Raw genomic sequence first — 19,939 nt, forward strand, 5'->3', positions numbered from 1 at the left:
TGGACAAGTTGGGAAATAATTTCTTTAAATACACAAAAGAAGGGTGTCCTAAATGACAGTGACATAACCAAATTTCTTTCTCCTTAGCAATATACTGACTGCGGGTGTGGTATGCTCGGCTTTCAATGAAGTTATCAACAAAGTACAGTCCCTCCCTCTCAATACCACATCTAGTAATCTCCTTTGTGAGGATATCCTGAAATAAACAAAAGGAGGGATGCATGAGTATGCTGTAATTCAATTCATCAGTGATTTGTCCCATAGAGAGCAATCGGTTTGAGAAGGATGGCACTAGCAAAGTATGAGATAATGACAAAGATGGGGAAAGTTCAACACTGCTGGCCCCCAACACAGGAAAACTACGACCATGGGCATTATATATATGTTGTCTCCTCAAAGCGGCGTGGCGCAGGAGATCATCAAGATGGGGTGTCATGTGATCAGTAGCGCCTGAATCAACAATCTACCCATCTTTATCTCCAGCTTGAGAAGTACTAACAAGCACAAACCATTGTTATCTGTAGTATCGGAATCGGGTGCAATGGTGGAGTCTAACTGCGGCATCAAAGATATGGACGAATCACCTATGGCCAAGGAAGCCTGTCCCTTACCCGTCGGATTGTCAACCTTCTTTTTAGCCTGTAATTCCTTCCAGCACTCAAGATAGCCATACAACTTGAAATGGGTCTCCTTCGTATGTCGGGAATTCCCGCAGTGAGTACAACCCCCTGCTGCTAGCGGTTGCGACTTAGCTTTCAGACCAGTGCTAGAGCGCCCTCCCTCGGGCGGAGTAGAAATAGGAACCATTTGTAAAGTAAAATTTCCAAGACCGAATTCTGAAAATTGCCAGCTCGTTTTTTTGGCTACGCAACATCATAGCAGCAGCAGTGGGAAACTGTGGGTGTGCCATCATAACGGCCTGGTGCATGTCTTCTCTTCTTACTCGTGCATAGGCTTATTCGACTATAGGAAATGGTTGCATCTGCAATGCATCAGCCCGAATATTGTCGAGGCGATCATTTAAGCCATCCAAGAACAAATAAACACGATCTTCCTGAACCAAGGTGTTGTATCTATCAATATCACGAGCGCAGGTCATGGGATTAGGCCAGCCAAAGTCAACTTCTCACCAAAGTCCTTGAAGATCATTATAATACTTTTCAATGGGTCTTCTCACCTGCTTCAATCAGGTCAGGCGTTGTTTTAAATCGTACACCTGGGAGACGTCGATACCATCAAAGAATGTCGTAGCCATTGCATCCCAAACCGCTTTTGCGGTGGGATATTGGATGAAGTTGCCAATCAGTGTGGGATCCATGGAATTGATAAGCTAGCTCTTCACAGTTGAGTCATTAGTCTTCCACTTCCGAAAGTCAGGATCATTCGGAAGGGATTGGGGGAAGAACCCCAGTAATATATCCCAACTTGTCCTTGCCAAAAATGTACATCTCGACAACTTGGGACCAAAGACCATAGTTGCTTCCATCTAACTTGACAGTAATCAGGGGAGCCGGAGTTTTAACATGAGATTGTAGGACATGTTAGGACAGGACCTGGGTCAAATGCTCAATGGGAGCATCGGTATTTGAAATTTCCCCTTGTGCTATCAGGGGAAGAACATCGCTGGTCGGGTTTGTATCTACCATAGGGCTGTATAATGGCAAGAAACAAACGTGGTGGTGGGAAGTGCAGGGGGGATAAAACGGCGCAGCAACCACACGCTGTCAGTGCGTAAATATGACAATCTACAATGATATGGATGAAACTTGTCAGCGCGGCACCCGTATTGACGCAACACGGTTGCGGCGATCTTCAAAAAGTCTGATCGGAGCAGTAATGAAGGTCATGGCAATGGAGTCTGAATGATCGGATTGAGTATAGAGTCCCTTGATCGATGGCTCTGATATCATGACAGAAAATAGGGAGGAGGAGGAAGAACCGAAGAAATGGAGAAAAGCTTTTTCGTATTTCTGTGACTTATTTCAATTACATGTACAAAGTACATACTACAAGTATTAATAATAAATAGAAAGAAAATATTCTAGACTAGCCTAAGGAATCAAATCCAATCCCAAATTGATTCATTCAATCAACTGCAATCTTGGATTGGCATATCTCCCAACAGTATGACACTACACATTGATAAAAGTTCATAGATAACTAGTATCATTATGTCTTTCGGCAATGGAAACCACATGGCATTTACATCTTGCTTGAAAGAAGGAAAAGGATACATCCAATACATTTTGCAAATTTAATTCCTCGTCGCGATGCAAAATGCTGGAAGTAGTTGTGAAATGAGATCTTCCCAAAAGCCTTCTTGTAATTATTTCTGGTGCAACAACTCCAAACTGTAGACATTGTACAATTCTTACGACGTTCATAGGGAAGCTAGCTCTGTAGTGAAAATGATAAATCACATGGTTGGGATTAGTGAAACCTACAAAATATTCAAAAGGCGATCATCATCATGACTAAAAACCAAACACAATACCACATGAAAAAGTGACTTCGAAACGTACCATCTTTCGTGAATGCTCCAAATTTCTTGACACTGAGATTGCGAAGTTGCTCCAAGCTGATGGTAAAGAATGGCATTTCCATGGGTACTTGAACGCGAAGCTCACGTGAGACTTATCCCATAGTCGGTTGAAGTCGCGGATCAGCTTGCAAGCATGCGAACGCTAGCTTGGCGATCATGACCACGTTTTATGCATCTTGAAGACAAAATCTAGAAGGTGAGAGACGTTGATCCAACACATCCTTCAACATTATTGGCGACTCAGATTGGGCGGACAATGACCATTCCCAAGAGACGTGATATCTTGGATGCTTTTCCACGATTGTCTCTAATGCAACGACTCCAAAGCTATACACATTGCATTTTTCGGTAGGAACTGTAGAATAAGCCAGCTCTACAAGTAGACAATTCACAGGTTTTTGTCACCTCAGTCATAAGCTGTATTCAAGTTAATAACACTGCTTCCCATGGCGTGATGATTACAAGTGCAAATTTCTAATTAATCTACACTTACAACATTGATTTGATCATGGGAGTTTATGCATCGACAAAGTTTGAAGAAATTTGTTCCAACACTTAAAGTAAGAGCATCTTTGGGTAATACGAGCTTCATATCTTTGAAGTGGATCGATTATGATATTTTTCCTCATTTACCAATTCTTACTTATTGGGGAAATCGAAAAGCTTTCTATCTGCACTGAACTTGAAAACTTTGATGGAGTAAATAAATTTCTATAAGAAGATTAAATAACTAAAGAAGTGCGCCATACTAGCAAAATTTCAGTTATGGAAGGGATGTCTGACACCAATGTCATTAAAAATTGTAAAAATTACGAAGTACCTATGAAAATATATCCGATGATGCTAGCATTAGCAGTCTAGTTTGATGAATCTGGCCTCAAAAGTCTTGCAGTGTCAAAATCGATCCAATAGAATGTTGTTATTGGTCAAGTCTCGATAAATCAACCAAGGCAAACATTCATGATGCATATAGGACAATGCATCCACAACTCCTTGGACCATATTTACTCTCTTGTCCCATTGAAATTCAATTGCTCTTTCATCATTGTTTAAAGTTGTTATCAAGCTCCCTCTTTCCATGTACTCGTACACCAAAAACAACTTTCTGCATGAGAGCAAAACCCATAAATTTTCACGATATTATGATGGCGTATATTTCTTAAGGCTTGTATTTCCCTTCCAAATAATATCAAATCAATGATCTCATTGTCTTCCTGAGATGATGAGGTTTACTTGACAGCAATCATTTGATCTTTTGATATCTAGACTTTATAAATAGTTCCATATGCTCCTTCACCCACATAGTACCTGGAGTCAAATCTTCCCGTGGCCTCGACAATTTGATCATAAAAAACCTTGTCATCATAACTCAAAATACGCATAAAATCCAAATCATTTGCCCGTTCATTTTCTCTCCATTAATAATCCTCATTCTTACAAGAACAGTCAAGGTGCAAGAGAGATCAAGAAACCCCAAAAGTGAGAGAAAGAGGACAACTATGATTCTAGTATTAATACATCCAATGCTTTTCTTGCTCACAGTAGAATTGCTTTTTGATAACCCAACAACATTTCCATAGAGCCCTTTGTTATGTTGAATTGCCTCAAATGGAGCCTCAATGATTGACATTTGGGAGAGGATCTTCTAGGTCATTGTATCATATATCAATGATTGACACTTTCAACGAAACAATCACCATAAACTGATTTCCACAAAACAAACTCAGTTCTTGGGTTGAATTAGGAGACGTCAGTTGGTGCGGGCTGGTTTCAAATGTAACTAGTTCAAATTTTCGGTTCCGATTCTTTGGAACTCCAAGGTCGATTCCATCTTCCGCCTTTGGAGCCGATCACCTCACTCATGCATAAGAAATCACCACATAAGGTCACCTTAAGTTGATATCCGACGGTGAGGTGTAAATATTTTTAGTAATTTTTTTTCCATAAAATAGAATTTACAAGCTGGAAAGTTGCATGTACATAAATAATGTGTTTGATCAACAGAGAATGAGATTATCACAGATCATAAAAGATGTTCCAAAAAAAAAAAAAAAAAAAAAAATCAAGAGTGAGAAAATGCAAAGAAAAGTGGAAGATGGGGACCCGGTGAATTAAGTAGACGCGTGAAGTACTGTAGGCCCAGCCTTTTAGAAAATCTTTAAACGAACGAGAGCCCGAAGGACCCAAAACACGCGAGGTATTCTGTCGATGGCTTCTCCGTTTGGCAGCAGCGACCATGAAGATTCGTTCCTCGGTGAAGAAGATGTGCGAGTTCTGCATGAGAAGAAATCGAATACAGAACAAGATCTTCAAGCAATCAATGAAAATACCTCAGACTTCTGTTATATTTCTTCTTCAGAACTTCGAGTTCTTCTTTACACAATCTTTCATCAACTCCAAAATACAGAGAACGAAGAAAAAGGCTTCTGATGAAGAACAGAGAGAGCTCAGCAACTCAGAACTAACAATGAATTCAACCTACTCTCTCTCGTTCTCTATTTTCCTTTTATACTAACTCACTAGCTCAACTGTTTTCTGTTATCAAATTGTTACAACAGAAGATAAGCAATACACGTGTATTTCTTCTGACTGTGTAGCTTCTTTCTGATTCACTTGACCTGCTTCTGTGATTCAGTTTTAATCTCATGGATCACCAGCTCCTGTTGCCACGGATTGCCAGCTCATGGATCAACTCCTGTTGTCACGGATCGCCAGCTCATTAACTCAATTGGATCGCCAACTCACGACTTTCCTCTGTTTCAGCTTCCTCTGTTTCATTGCTTCTTCAGTTTGGCTTTTCTACTGATGCTGACTTCTATGCACTTCTGATCTTGCAAAACTTGTTTAATTCTTCTAACATTCCCCCTCAAATTGGGAATGGAGAGTGCACAAATTCCCAATTTGTTTCGCATATAAGAATGTGCTCTGCTGGTCAATGGTTTTGTAAAGATATCTGCTAATTGATAAGAACTGGGAATGTAGCTAACATGCAATGAACCTGAGGAAACTTTTTCCCGAACGAAGTGGAAATCTATTTCAATATGTTTGGTTCGAGCGTGTAAGACAGGATTTAGAGTAAGAGATATTGCAGACTTATTGTCACAGTACAAATGAATAGGAGGCTTAAGAAAGCAGCCTATATCACGTAATACAAAACTGACCCAAGTAAGATCGGCAGTGGCTGAAGCAAGAGCACGGTATTCAGCTTCAGTAGATGATCTGCTCACGGTAGGTTGTTTCTTGGCTGCCCAGGATATAAGATTGGATCCAATATATACGAGAACCCAGTAGTTGATCTTCTGGTTTCGAGGCAACCAGCCCAATCTGAATCAGAGTACCCATACAGATGCATTGTACTGTGAGAGTGAAGAAATAAGCCAAGCTTTATAGTACCTTTTATATACCGTAAGACTCTTTTCAATTTATTGAAGTCGGCAATTGTAGGTTGCTGCATTCGTTGGCGAGTATGTTTGTGGCATAAGCAATGTCCGGTCTAGTTAAGGTGAGATATTGCAAACCTCCAACTAGACTTACGTACTCGGTAGGATTATGGAAAGGTAGAGAATCATTGATTAAAATGGGTGGTTTTAGTGAAAGAGGTGTTGAAAACGGTTTGGAGTGTAGCATATGAGCTCGAGTGAGAAGATCTAGAGCATATTTGGTTTGGCAAAGGAATAGATAATCTGAGTTTCGTGTAGCTTCTATACCAAGAAAATAGTGAAGAGAACCTAGATCCTTCATATGAAAATGAGTATTCAGTGAAGTAATAAGACTCGAAATCATGTGAGGTGAGCTTCCAGTGAGAATAATATCATCTACATACAGTAATAGGAGAATAGTGGCTGTATCGGTATGCGGGATGAATAGAGAAGGATCGGTAGAGCTACGAAAAAACCATATTCAAGCGAAAGCTGCTGAACCTATCAAACCCGGGCTCGAGGAGCTTGTCGAAGTCCATAAAGAGATCTTCGAAGAAGACAAACATGATGAGGCTTTTGTGAATCTTTAAATCCTGGAGGTTGCTCCATGAACACTGTTTCACTTAAGTGTCCATGTAAGAAAGCATTTTTGACATCTAATTGATGGATGTTCCATTGTTTCATCATAGCTACTGATAGGATTATTCGAATTGTTGCCTGTTTTACTACGGGGACTGAAGGTTTCGTGAAATCAAGACCTTCTTCTTGATGAAAGCCTTTGGCAACCAGCCTAGCTTTGAGTCTATCCAAGCTTCCATCGGGTGCAAGTTTTGTCTTGAACACCCATTTGCACCCGATTACATTCATGTGATTAATGCGAGGAACTAATTCCCAGGTCTGATTCTGATGTAAGGCATCCATTTCTTCTAGCATAGCTTGGTACCAGCCTTGGTCTGCTAAAGCAGACTTTATTGATTTTGGTTCAACAGGAATCTTATACTCAACCAGACAAGCATATTTAGGATTTGCTTTAATAATTCCAGATCGTAGTCTAGTTTGCATAGGATGTGTTGAAGATGTACCTTGTATATTTCCGGTGTCTATACTTGATTTGAGATTGTCTGTGATATCGGTTGATGTTGAAACAGGTTCTCGATTTGTAGATATTTGTTCCTCTAAGGGTGGAGGCAACTGCCGTGATTCAATATTACTGGAGATATTATTAACAGTACTCTGTATCTCAGGATCAGGTGACATTTGTATGTGGAATCGACCTTCAGAACTACTTGAAGTGAGCTCACCATTCTGTATTTCGGAGCTACTTGGTTAAGTCGGTATGCTTTGTAAATATACCTTTGATAGATTGTCTTGTGATTGAGGCTTCTTAGTAGAGTTGGAACTAGAAGGTAGGACTCCTTTTATCCACTGTCTGTATAGATCAGATCCCTTCTGATATTCAGTACTAAGTGTATGAATAAAGGGAAAGACATTTTCATCAAAAATTACATGTCTGCTGATGTAGATTCTTCCATTTGTAGGTAAGAGACATCTATATCCTTTGTGCTTCTCACTATAGCCAAGAAAGATACACGTGAGAGATCTTGGATCAAATTTATGCTTTGTATAGTGCCTGAGGCATGGATAACAAGCTGATCCAAAAACACGAAGATAATAGTAATCTGGTGTCTTATTGTAGAGCTGGTAATGAGGTGAATGCATATGTAGTTTTGCTGTGGGAAGAAGATTGATAACATAAACTGCTGTTTTGAATGCATCGACCCAATATTTCAGTGGTACTTTAGCATGATACATCATTGCTAATCCTAATTCGACCACATGTCTATGTTTTCTTTACGAGACACCATTTTGCTCGGCGTGTGAGGACGGAGATGAATTGCTGAATTCCACACTTCGTAGATGAAGTTGGAGTTTATCACTAGTGAACTCACCACCTCCATCACTCTGGAAGATTTTTATCTTGTGACTAAGCTGATTTTCTACAAGTCTTTGAAACATAACGAATATCTCATATACTTCGATTTCTGTCTCATAGGATATATCCAAATTTATGAGAAAAATCATCCACAAAAATGACATAGTAGGAGAATTTCTGAACAGATTGAATTGGTGAACGTCCCCATACATCACAATGTATTCTTTCTAATGGAACTTTAGAAATATGGTCTCGAGGAATGAAACGATAAAGCTGAACTTTTAGCAATTTGACAACGCCACATATATTCGACTTTTGGAACTAAGCCGAATGAGATTTTGTTTCTGCAGAATCTTCATTGTTTTAAGATTGGTGTGAGCAAGCCTTTGATGCCGGATATCTTCTGCTACTTCTGTTGAGTTTGTATGAAGAAAGCTTCGCAGCTTTAGGTTTCACTGGTAAAGTCCCTTGACTTTCCTTCCTAGCTTCACTTTGTTGTATGATTGTGATTGTCCTTTAGATATACCCCATGTTTGTCAAAAATAAAAGAACAAGGATAGTCATCTCGTCGGTTTCGATACGAGATAGAAGATTCTTGGTGATTGCAGGGACTATCAATACATCATTTAGAGGTAATTTGCTATTTCCTGTATTTAGTATTCCATTACCAATGCATGAGATTGATAAGTGAGATCCATCTCCTATCATGACAGTGTCATTACCACTATATGTATTGAAGTTTTGAATCATACCAGGTTCTGAGATAATGTGTGCCGTAGCCCCTGTATCCGGATACCATTCTGAGCCATAGGGTTCTTCAATGTGAACTGCTGCTAATGCAGTTGGTATTTCATCCACCTGGTATGAATTGTCGAATCTATACCAACATCTGAGTGCTGTGTGACCTGATTTCTTACGGATCCGGCATTGCGAGAGGGCCATTATTGGTAGGCTTTGTATTCTGTGTTTGTCTATCACCATTTGAGCTTTGTGGTGGGTACGACCTAACACTTTGATACCTTTGTGTAGGATTTGAATAGGGTCGAAATCCTTGACCATAGCTGGACCAATTATCCTTATTAACCTGACCTTGCTGAGTTGAATACAGGTTATTCATTCTATGTTGTTGATTTCTTCCAGCTTCTGCAGAATTATTTCCATATTCCCTTCTAATAAAAGGCTGACCTCTTCCATAGCTCACTTCTCCTCGAAAATTTTCTTTTTGATTTCTGGGATTGATTCTTTGCTAACTTGTTCCAGCTTTTCTTTGCCCATAATAGGCCAAGTTAGAATTATACTCATTCATAGAGTATGTTTGTAATCGGGTTTCAAACCTTTCAAGTTGGGAGATAACCTCATCATACTCTGGCTGAGGCTTAAGACAATACATGGTTGTTCTGAAAGTTTCATATTCTGGACCTAGCCCTTCCAGTATTCCAAACATTCTTGTAATATCATCAACAGGTTTTCCAATTGCATTCAATTGGTCACAAATGTTTTTGAACTCTCGAAGATATTCGCTTAGTGATCTGTTTCTTTTCTTGCAGACTTGAAGTTTTCCCCTTAACTCAAACTCCTTTGCAATAGATTTCTGTGTAAATCTATTTATGAGAGCCTGCCAAACTTCAAGTGAGGTATCTAAGCCAATTATTAGACTTAGAATATTTTCTGATACCGCACCGCTTATCCAGGATGATATAAGCTGATCGGTTTTTATCCAATCCAGATGATCGGGATTCATTATCTCTCCCGCCTCGCCTTTGTATCATTCGACTTGGAGGTAATGTTTCACCATTAATAAAGCCAATTAGATCTTGGCTTTTCAGAAATCTATTAAACTGAGCTTGCCACAACAGAAAGTTTTCTTCATTCAACTTGATAGTAACGAAGTTACCTATATTCACATGAACAGGAAAAGTATACTTCTGCACTCTAGTGGCCATTCTTCTATGTTTCAAAGACTTTGAAGATTTGAAGATAATCCAGTAAACTTTGAAGGTAAGCTATCTAAGAACTACTAAGATCTTTATCAAATCATGCGGTAAGAACTCATCGAACTATCATACCCAGGTGATGGGCTCGATACCATGAGAAGAAATCGAATACGTAACAAGATCTTCAAGCAATCAATGAAAATACCTCGGACTTCATTATATTTCTTCTTCAGAACTTCGAGTTCTTCTTTACACAATCTTTCATCAACTCCAAAATACAGAGAACGAAGAAAAAGGCTTCGATGAAGAACGAGAGAGAGCTCAAAGAACTCGAACTAACAATGAATTCAACCTACTCTCTCTCTCGTTCTCTATTTTCCTTTTATACTAACTCACTAGCTCAATTGTTTTCTGTTATCAAATTGTTACAACAGAAGATAAGCAATACACGTGTATTTCTTCTGACCGTGTAGCTTCTTTCGATTCACTTGACTCCGCTTCGTGATTCAGTTTTAATCTCATGGATCACCAGCTCCCGTTGCCACGGATTGCCAGCTCATGGATCAACTCCTGTTGTCACGGATCGCCAGCTCATTAACTCAATTGGATCGCCAACTCACGACTTTCCTCTGTTTCAGCTTCCTCTGTTTCAGTTGCTTCTTCAGGTTTGGCTTTTCTACTGATGCTGACTTCTATGCACTTCTGATCTTGCAAAACTTGTTTAATTCTTCTAACACTGCAAGCCGGTGAAGCGCCGTGGGCGCCTGTACGCCGTTTGCTCAGCCAATCTCAAGCACAAGCAGCGACAGGGGATGATGACGTTCGCCGGCGAAGGACAGCTCCCTCCCACGTACGGTCTTTCTCGAACCTTGTTGAGAATTTGCGACTTGCGTGTGATTCGTGCTTTGAAATCAGTCTACAAGTGTTATGGGAGCTGCATAACTACATGTGATGGAACGCTCAGAGCATAAATTAGTTTTGAGGCCTAAACACAGCACCGGCTAATCCTCTCTTCCCAGACGAACGCTCAGAGCATAAATTAGTTTTTGCTCGTTGCCCCCCAACTCAACTAGTCCCGTTGGATTGAATTTATAGCACAGACTAATAAACTGTAGAATGAAGCATCTTTAGAGGCTGTCACGTCTCAAAGATTAAATAGTGAATTATAGCCTTGATTTAGGCTGTTAGAGTTGGGAGAGCATAGTAAGCTAGGTTGATAGGCCGAACATAAAAATGTTTTGCATTCTTTTAGAGAAAGTGATACAAAGGGTCCATAAACTTTGTAATGTGATCCCTGAATTTTTAAATTGTTTAATATGGTCATTAAAATTTAGCCCAATGTGCAATTGCTCCATGATTTTTTTTTTTTTTTTATGGTCCTTGAACTTTTTGTACATGTTCAATTTAGTATATGGACTATAAAAATTACGTTGTCCCTAATTTGAATTATTAGAAGGGCTAAATTGAACACTTTAATATAATTCAGGGCTTACATTGAATATGTACTAAAAGTAGAAGTTTAGGTATTACATTGAAGAAATTAAGAATTTATTGACCACATTGCACATTCAAGATTAGGGACAATGTTGAACATTTTTATAGAGTCCATAGACTAAATTGAATATGTACCAAAAGTATAGGGAACACATTGAATAAAATAAAAATTCAGGGATTACATTGAACAAATTAAAAGTTCGGATACTACATTGCACATTGGGCCCAAATTCAAAGGTTATTTGTGTCATTGTCATTTTGTTGAAAGAAGAATATTGCTTTTGTATATGCACGTGTCACGGGCTGAGAGTTTCCTTGGCCTGGAAACGACCCGTGTGGCGCCTGGCGAGTGAAATTCACTAGGTCAGCCTTCCTTCTATAGCTGTTCCAGCGAATAATACGGTGAATGTTTCTTCGTACGAGATCCTACCACGCCAAGTGTTGCTTGGGCGTCTAGTCCATCGAGTGAGACAGCAGATCTCTAGGCTCAACAACTGGTTTCGGCCTGCTATGGCCTCGTTAGGAGAGCGGCATCAACCTACCCCGCCTTCAGAGCTTCTAAATGATATAATCCTTATATCCTAAAACTCTTAGTACCAACCGTCTTGACGCCATTCCCACGGACCAGTTGTGTTCGTCCCATTTGCCTCATCACTCTTCACCCAATAACCCCAAGCACCACTCACAAGTGTCATGAGTACGGGAGGATTCACAGATCGTGATATTTTCCCCCACTCAAATTCGCAACGCTCTCATTGCGATCTTGTTTTGTCGCTTCGTCCCATAACCATTGATGTGCCACTTATGGGATTTCACATCAAATGGTCACACTTCGCCCAACAAAACAAGTTTTGCTCCATTGGTAGCTTCTTTTGATCTCAGCTACTTGGCCATTCTTGGTCACCTACGCTTTCTTTGGCAAGTGTGGCATTTTTTGCCAATCACATCTTTTGGTAGCACCATTTTTGCCTACTAAGCGTCTTGACCCCAGCAAACCAAATGGATGTTCTGTCCTTGTTGAAAATGTGGCAGTAGACCTTTTCTTTGAATTCATCGATCGATCCGGGAATGTTATCCCTATTCAGCGAGGATTCGGTTTTTCTCCAACTCCTTATTAGCTTGGCGAGGAACCGACTCGTCCTAGCACCCATTGCCATCCTAGGAGCAGAGAGCTGCGCTTCATTTGAGCATCTTTTGCTCCGGCGATTCACTTTCCGCCCACTAGGACTGGTACCGCTAGTACTTATCAATTCAACCCGCACTGGAGTGAGAAGTTCGATTCTCTGACTCACCCACTTATTGGAGAGATTCCTACTCTGATACCATGTGTCATAGGCTAAGAATTTCCTTGGCCTTGGAATGACCCATGTGGCGCTTGGTGAGTGGAATTCGCCAAGTTAGCCTTCCTTTATAGCTATTCCAGTAAACAATATGGTGAATGCTTCTTTGTACGAGATCCTACCACGCCCAGTGTCGCTCGGGCGTCTAGTCTGTTGAATGAGACAATATATCTCTTTAGGCTCAATAACTGGTTTCGGCTTGCCATGGCCTTGTTAGGAGAGCGGTATTAGCTCTCGACCAGTTTGTGCATGGGAGGCCTACCCCGCCTTCGGAGCTCCTAAATAATATAATCTTTCTATCCTAGAATTCCTAGCACCAATCGTCCTGATGCCACTTTCACAGACCAGTTGTGTTCATCCCCTCTGCCTCATCACTCTTCACCCGATAACCCCAAGCATCACTCACAAGTGTCACGAGTACGGGAGGATTCACGGATCGTGGCACATGATTGTTTCTATAACACGAGCGCATGTTCTTTACATTGTCCAACACTTATTTGTGAAGATGTCCCACGACTCCTTAGATAAACAATTCACCTCCTTCTTGATTCATTGTGCCTACTCCATTTATCAATTTGCATATATTCTATTGATATACGAAAAAAGATACATAATCCAATGTCAAAGTACACATTGTCGTGCTATAGTATTGAGAAGGGTTCTGTCAGAAATTAATCAATGAAAAAATCAAGATGATAAAATATAAAAAGGAATTAGATGAAAAGGATAGTTCCGTAAATTATAGTTCTACGTGAGAGGACCAAAATCAACACTAGGATTCAAATTAATATTTTTAAGAAATTCTACTACAGGTAAAGAAAAGCTTCCAAATTAGGACAAGGATACTCAATTTGATCAATGTGGTCTTATTCTTCTTCAATCGAAATAATTTCAAATGTAGAAGAGAAGGGATTTCTCACAGTGCGTCGAAAGAAAACAATTTAGTTTTCTCTGCATTCTAACTGCAGAGATTTCAAAGTCATTATACTTATCCTCCTAGGGAGAGGAAAACAAAAGTCGTTGTTGAAGAGACTCAACTAGATGACAATGTGTGTTAGAAAAGAAAAAGTTGTTTGAGTGAATATTGCCCATATTAAAGAAAGTGAATTGTGGTTTTGGCGTCCATGCCGTACCTCATTCAAATTAATTAATGAAAGAATGACAATAAACATTTTGAAATATACTAGGAATTTAAGTGGACCAACTAAAAGTTTCAAGATAACATTGTATATATGTCAAAAAGTAACTTGATTGAACCAATTTAAAAACGCAAGAATGGCACTACACATCGAAGGTTTGCAGACAACTAGTATCATTGCTCCTTCCGGCAATAGAAACTGCATCTTATCTACGTCTTGCTTCAAAAGAAGGGAAACGATGTCGATTTAATACATTTTGCAAAGTCAGTTCCTCTTCACAGTGCAAAAAAAGCTGGAAATAATTGTGAAATGAGATCTTCCCAAAGGCCTTCTCATAATTAATTCTGGTGCCACAAGTCAAAACTATAATCATTGCACTATTCCTATGACGTTCACAGAGAAGCTAATTCTGTATTGAAAATCATAAATTACATTGTCGGGATTAGTGAAAACTATGAAGATATTCAAAAGACGATCATCATCATTACTAAAAACCAACTATAATACCACATGAAAAAGTAACTTCGAAACTTACCATCTCCCGTGAATGCTCCAAATTTTTAAACACTGAGATCGCGAAGTTGCCGTAAGCTGACTGCACAGAATGGCATCTCCATGGGTACTTGAACGCAAAGTTGACTCGAGATTTGTCCCATCGTCGGTCGAAGCCGTGGATCGGCTTGCAAGCATGCGAATGCTAGCTTGGCTATCAAGAATACATTTTGTGCATCTCGAAGACAAAAGTCTAGAAGGCGAGAGACGGTAATCTAGCAGATCTTTTAACATTATCGGCGACTCAGATTGGGTGGACAATGAACATTCCCAAGAGCTGTGATGTCCTGGATGCTTTCCCATGATTGTCTCTAATGCGATGACTCCAAAGTTATACACATCGCATTTTTCGGTTGGAATGATAGAATAAACCAGCTCTGAAAAAATTGATAATTATTCATAACCTCAATCATGAGCTATATTCAAGTTAACAACATTGCTTCCCATGACGTGATGATTGCAAGTACAAATTTCTACTTAATCTATACTTACAACACTGATTTGATCATGGGAGTTTATGCTTAGACAAAGTTCAAGCAATTTTGTTTTGACACTCAAAGTAAGAGCATCTTTAGATGACATGAAGTATTATGATATTTTTTCCTCATTTGTCAATTCTTTCTTACTGGGGAAAAAAAAAAAAAACTTATTGTCTACACTGAACTCGAAAACTTTGATGGAGTAAATAAATTTCCATAAGAAAATTAAGTAACTAAAGAACTACACCAAACTAGCAAAATTTTAATTATAGAAAGGATGTCTTACACCAAATGTAATTAAAATTGCAAAATTACAAAGTACTTGGAGCAATATACCCAATGCTGCCGGCGATAGCAATCCAGTTTGATGAATCCGGCCTCAATAGTCTTGTAGTTCCAAAATCAGAAACATGAGCCTCATAGTCGGAATTCAATAGAATGTTGTTACTGGTCAAGTCTCGATGAATCAATGGAGGCGAGCAATCATGATGCATATAGGACAATGCATCTGCAACTCCTCGGACCACATTTACTCTCTTATCCCATTGAAAATTGTTCTCAAGCTCCCTCTTTCCATGTACTCGTACACCAGAAAACAACGTTGGGCATGAGAGCAGAACCCATAAAATTTCACTATGTTGCGATGGCGTATATTTCTCAAGGCTTGAATTTCCCTTTCAAATGGTATCAAATCAACAATCTCGCTATCTTCCTGAGATGATGAGATTTTCTTGACAGCAACCATTTGATCTTCTGATATCTTGGCTTTATAAACAATTCCATATGCTCCTTGACCCACATAGTACTCAGAGTCAAATCCTCTGGTGGCTTTGACGATTCGATCATAGAAAACCTTGCCATCATAACCTAAAATACGCATAAAATCTAAATCATTTGCCCGTTCATTGTTCTCCCTCTTAATTATCCTTCTTTGATGGTGATTGATGATGACAAGAATGGTGAAGGTGCAATAGAGAAGGAGAAACCCCAACAATGAGAGAATCAGGACAACTACGATTCTAGTATTAATGCGTCTAATGCTTTTCTTGTTCATGGTAGAATTGCATTTTGGTAAACCAACAAGATTTCCACATAGCCCTTTGTTATGCTGAATTGCCTCAAATGGAGCCTCAATGAAAGCCTTGACATTTGGGAGAGGACCTTCCAGGTCATTGTAGGATACATCAATGGAGGTCAAGGCCAACGCATCACCAAAAACATGTGCAATGGAACCGCAAAGGTTGTTGTGGGAGATGTTTAGAACTTGTAGCATTCTCAGATCTCCAAGCTCTCTTGGTATGTCTTCATTCAACATATTATGACTCAAGTCAAGAACTTCAAGGAATTGTGTATTGCCTAACTCAAAAGGGATGCTTCTCTGAAATTTGTTTCTACTCAAATTCAAGCGCAACAAGTTTTGGCATGAGCCTAAGTGCACCGTTATCGATCCACTTAAATTGTTTGATGCCAAGTTCAGATGTGCCAGATGGGAGAAAAGTCCAATCTCAGTCGGGAGATTTCCCATGAGCGCATTGTTACTTAGATCGAGTTCTAACAACAATGATAGACTTCCCAATTCCCTTGGAATCTCCCCACCTAAATTATTTAATGAAAGGTCTAGTCTCTGTAATTTAGCCATCCTTCCAAATAATGCGGGTATCTCACCAGAAATGCTGTTGTTTGATATCCTTAAGCTCGTCAAGTTATTGCAACACTCCCATTTCCATGAAAGTTCACCGTTCAAATGATTATGGCTCAAGTCCACATAATATAGATGTGGATATACTCCAAAAGCTTCTGTAATGTTTCCAGTAAGTTGGTTTCCTTCTAGCCTCAATCTGATTAATGTGCTACAGTTCTTTAAGCTTGTTGGGATGAGACCCTCAAAATGATTATTGAAGGCAGAGAAATATCGCAATGATCCCCCAAGGCATACATCTTTTGGCAATTCCCCCTCTAATTCATTATTAGATAGTTCCAAGCTAACCAATCATGTTAACTTATTCAATTTAAAAGGCAAGGAGCCAACGAATTTATTGTCACCAAACTTTAATGAAGTTAGATTCGCCAAGCTTCCAATTGATGTTGGGATTGGACCAGTCAGATTATTAGCACTTACACTTAATGTTTGAAGAGATTTCAATTTCCCTAACTCTTGTGGAATCAAGCCTGAAAGATGATTTGAGTAAAGGGATAAAGTATGTAGATCACTCAAGTTCAGAAGAGACAATGGCATTGGACCGACCAAATGATTCTCTGACAAATCCAATCCTTCGAGATGTACCAATCTCCCAATTTCTTTGGGGATTGAGAATGAGATTGCATTTCCATTGAGGTAAAGAAAAGATAAATTTTTCAGGTTTCCTATAGAAAAAGGAATCGAGCCAATGAAATTGTTGTGTCCCAAATAAAGTTCGGTAAGAGAAGTGAGCTTTCCTATTTCTGAAGGAATGGATCCCGACAATCTATTTCCCCATAAGCTAAGAACCTTCAACCTCCTCAAGTCATATATTTCTTGTGGCATGGAACCAGAAAGGGCATCCTTTGAAATGTCTAATTCCGTTAAGTTGCCAAATTTTGCAAGAAAAGTAGGACCGGTGAAATCATTTCGGTGGAGGTTAAGAATAGATAAACTTGTCAAGTTTCCAAGGGAGCAAGGAATTGAGCCAGTAAAATTGTTGACTGATAGGTCAAGTTCAATAAGGGAAGTGAGCCTTCCGATTTCTGAAGGGATGGATCCTGAGAGTCCATTTTGCCATAATAAAAGAGACTTCAAATTCCTCAAGTCACTTATCTCTCTCGGAATTGAGCTAGAAAAGTTATTCTTTGACAAATCTAATTCTTTTAGATGTACCAATCTCCCAATTTCTTGAGGGATTGATGACGAGATTGCATTTCCATTGAGGTAAAGAAAAGATAAATTTGTTAGGTTTCCTATAGAAAAAGGAATCGAGCCAATTAAATTGTTATGTCCCAAATAAAGTTCGATAAGAGAAGTGACCTTCCCTATTTCTGAAGGAATGGATCCTGATAATCTATTTCCCCATAAGCTAAGAAACTTCAAGCTCCTCAAGTCACTTATCTCTCTCGGAATTGAACCGGAAAAGTTATTCCGTGAAATGCTGAATTCGACTAAATTGCCTAGTTTTCCGATAAAGGTAGGAATGGGCCCTAAAAGTTGATTTTTCCATAGATAAAGATAATTAAGGCTGCTCAAGTTCCCTAGTGAAGCAGGGATAGAACCGATGAGAGTGTTTCTGGAAAAATCAAGTTTCAAAAGAGAATTCAACCGTCCAATATCCTGAGGGATGTGACCACTTAGGTTGTTTGCACATAGGGACAAATAATGAAGAGTCTCTAGCATACCTATACCTAGAGGAATGTTCCCAGACAATTCATTGCCACAAAGATCAAAACAGTTGAGTTTGGAAAGGTTACCGACACTTGAGGGGATGGAGCCATAAATTGAGTTGTTGCCAAGTTCCAAGCTAACCACATGGGTTATGCGTGAGAAGTCAAGGCCATCTAGAGTTCCTCTCAAACCAAGATAGGAAAAATTTAGATGGGTGACAGCTCCATAGTCATCACAAGCGACGCCAGTAAAGACGCAAGGATTGTTGCCATGCCATGAAGAGAGGAGAAATTGACTATGATTGTCAAGAGTATATTTCCAATTTAAGAGAGCTTCTGCTTCATCCTTATTCTCAGTCACGTTGACAGTGAATGAAGAAGTGGAGGATGCAAAAGCGCCGGCACCATGAAATGAAGTGGTGTAGACGAAGAAGAGCGACAAGAACAAGAAGGTAGCTAAAGGAGAGTAATTGGACTGCAATACAGACGAAACCATGACTCGGGGAATGGTTAGTTTATGCGAGGCAAGATGGTTCAGGTTTAGATATAGTTAACCAGATTGATGACATATATATAGGTGGAATATCACTCCTGAAGCCTCAGTCAGAGGCAATGCCTATAACAGCTGTACAACGTTTTCCAAGCAAATGGGGCATTCTCAATGACGATAACTTGCAGGAGAAAATCTTTTCTTTTTTTAATAATCAGTTTGACTGGGAAATTTTGAAATTCAGTTCCGGCTTTTTCGCACGGAAATTAAGAAAGCGTGGGGCCTTTTTGATTTTGTCAAAAAGCCACGGTTAAGAAAAAATGGACCTTTGACATCAGCTTCCTCTCTACTATTTCCAACAACTCCGTTGATTATCTTCGTGGATACAATAAATAAGTAGATAATGTTTGTACTCACATAAGGCAATCACTTAACCAACGCATTAGGTTTAAGTCTCGGTATAATTGTAATGCCCATACAAGGATCACGTATTTGATTAAAACCACTTGAATAAATATTTACGTTTTACTATGTAATTCATTTAAATTTTGGGTTGGACATACTTTCACCTTTGTTAATTTGAAATGTTATGAATTTTCGTACTATATAAATATTGATACATGAATTCGCATACAATCTTTTCATAATTTTCATTATATATGGTTAATGGCACTCTTCTACTAATTCTTTGACGCTCAAGCACATGCTCCTCCCAAGCCCCAATATCTCTCTCTCTGTCTCTTCCCAAGTAATTTCTTCTTTTTTTCTTTTTGTGAAATTCCTAGCTTGAAATAATTTTTGAAAGAAGATCACATTTCAAAAGAAGTGCAACTCATCTAGGCTCCAATAAAAAACCCCATTCTTGCACAATTGTTTATAGCAAACGTGAATCTTTGATTCACTTTGCATGTGCGGGTCTTCGTCTTTTTTTACTCACCATGTCTTCACCCAGAAAAACACTCATGAATGTATGAACACAATAAATACTCATAAACAATAAAATCAATGTCAGCTTTATCTTTCGGCGAAAAAAAGATAAAAAAAGAAACATTGGCTTTATCTTTTTTTTTTTGCATCAGTTTTCTCGAAAATTTCTTTTTGTGTGCTTCTCTCTCTTTTCTTTCTCTAGTCAATTTGTCTTAATCATGTGCAGGACCTTGACCCTTGGAGACCTTAACTACTTCGACCTTTTTTTAAAAAAAACTTCCATCCCTCCAAATGGTCTAATTACATTACCGTTAGTGCAAAGCCATTTAATTTCATAAT

At 39.1% G+C, this 19,939-nt stretch overlaps 1 protein-coding gene and 1 long non-coding RNA gene across 2 annotated transcripts; one reads left to right on the top strand and one right to left on the bottom strand.

The window, feature by feature from the left end:
• The first annotated feature begins 8,813 nt into the window (after positions 1–8,813).
• LOC120291082 lies at positions 8,814–9,531 on the top strand. Its single transcript, XR_005548922.1, has 3 exons — positions 8,814–8,841; positions 8,924–9,002; positions 9,442–9,531. It is a non-coding gene; the product is annotated as an uncharacterized LOC120291082 (long non-coding RNA).
• Positions 9,532–15,361: 5,830 nt separating this feature from the next.
• On the bottom strand, positions 15,362–18,679 carry LOC104439264 (MDIS1-interacting receptor like kinase 2). Its single transcript, XM_039309379.1, has 3 exons — positions 18,199–18,679; positions 17,321–17,571; positions 15,362–16,210 (listed from the first exon to the last, which is right to left on the bottom strand). Exons 1-3 carry the CDS (start codon positions 18,677–18,679, stop codon positions 15,362–15,364), a joined length of 1,581 nt encoding a protein of 526 aa, XP_039165313.1.
• Between the last annotated feature and the right edge of the window lie 1,260 nt (positions 18,680–19,939).

The sequence above is a fragment of the Eucalyptus grandis genome, chromosome 3 (genome assembly GCF_016545825.1).
Source record: "Eucalyptus grandis isolate ANBG69807.140 chromosome 3, ASM1654582v1, whole genome shotgun sequence".
In the NCBI taxonomy this organism is placed as follows: domain Eukaryota; kingdom Viridiplantae; phylum Streptophyta; class Magnoliopsida; order Myrtales; family Myrtaceae; genus Eucalyptus; species Eucalyptus grandis.

Coding starts and splice junctions, on each gene's coding strand:
- LOC104439264 (XM_039309379.1), bottom strand. CDS start 18,679: ATGGTTTCGTCTGTATTGCAGTCCAATTACTCTCCTTTAGCTACCTTC. Junction 17,572..18,198: donor GAACATTCCTCTAGGTATAG/GTATGCTAGAGA, acceptor ATGGACTCTCAG/GATCCATCCCTTCAGAAATC. Junction 16,211..17,320: donor ATGACTTGAGGAGGTTGAAG/GTTCTTAGCTTA, acceptor AACAAATTTCAG/AGAAGCATCCCTTTTGAGTT.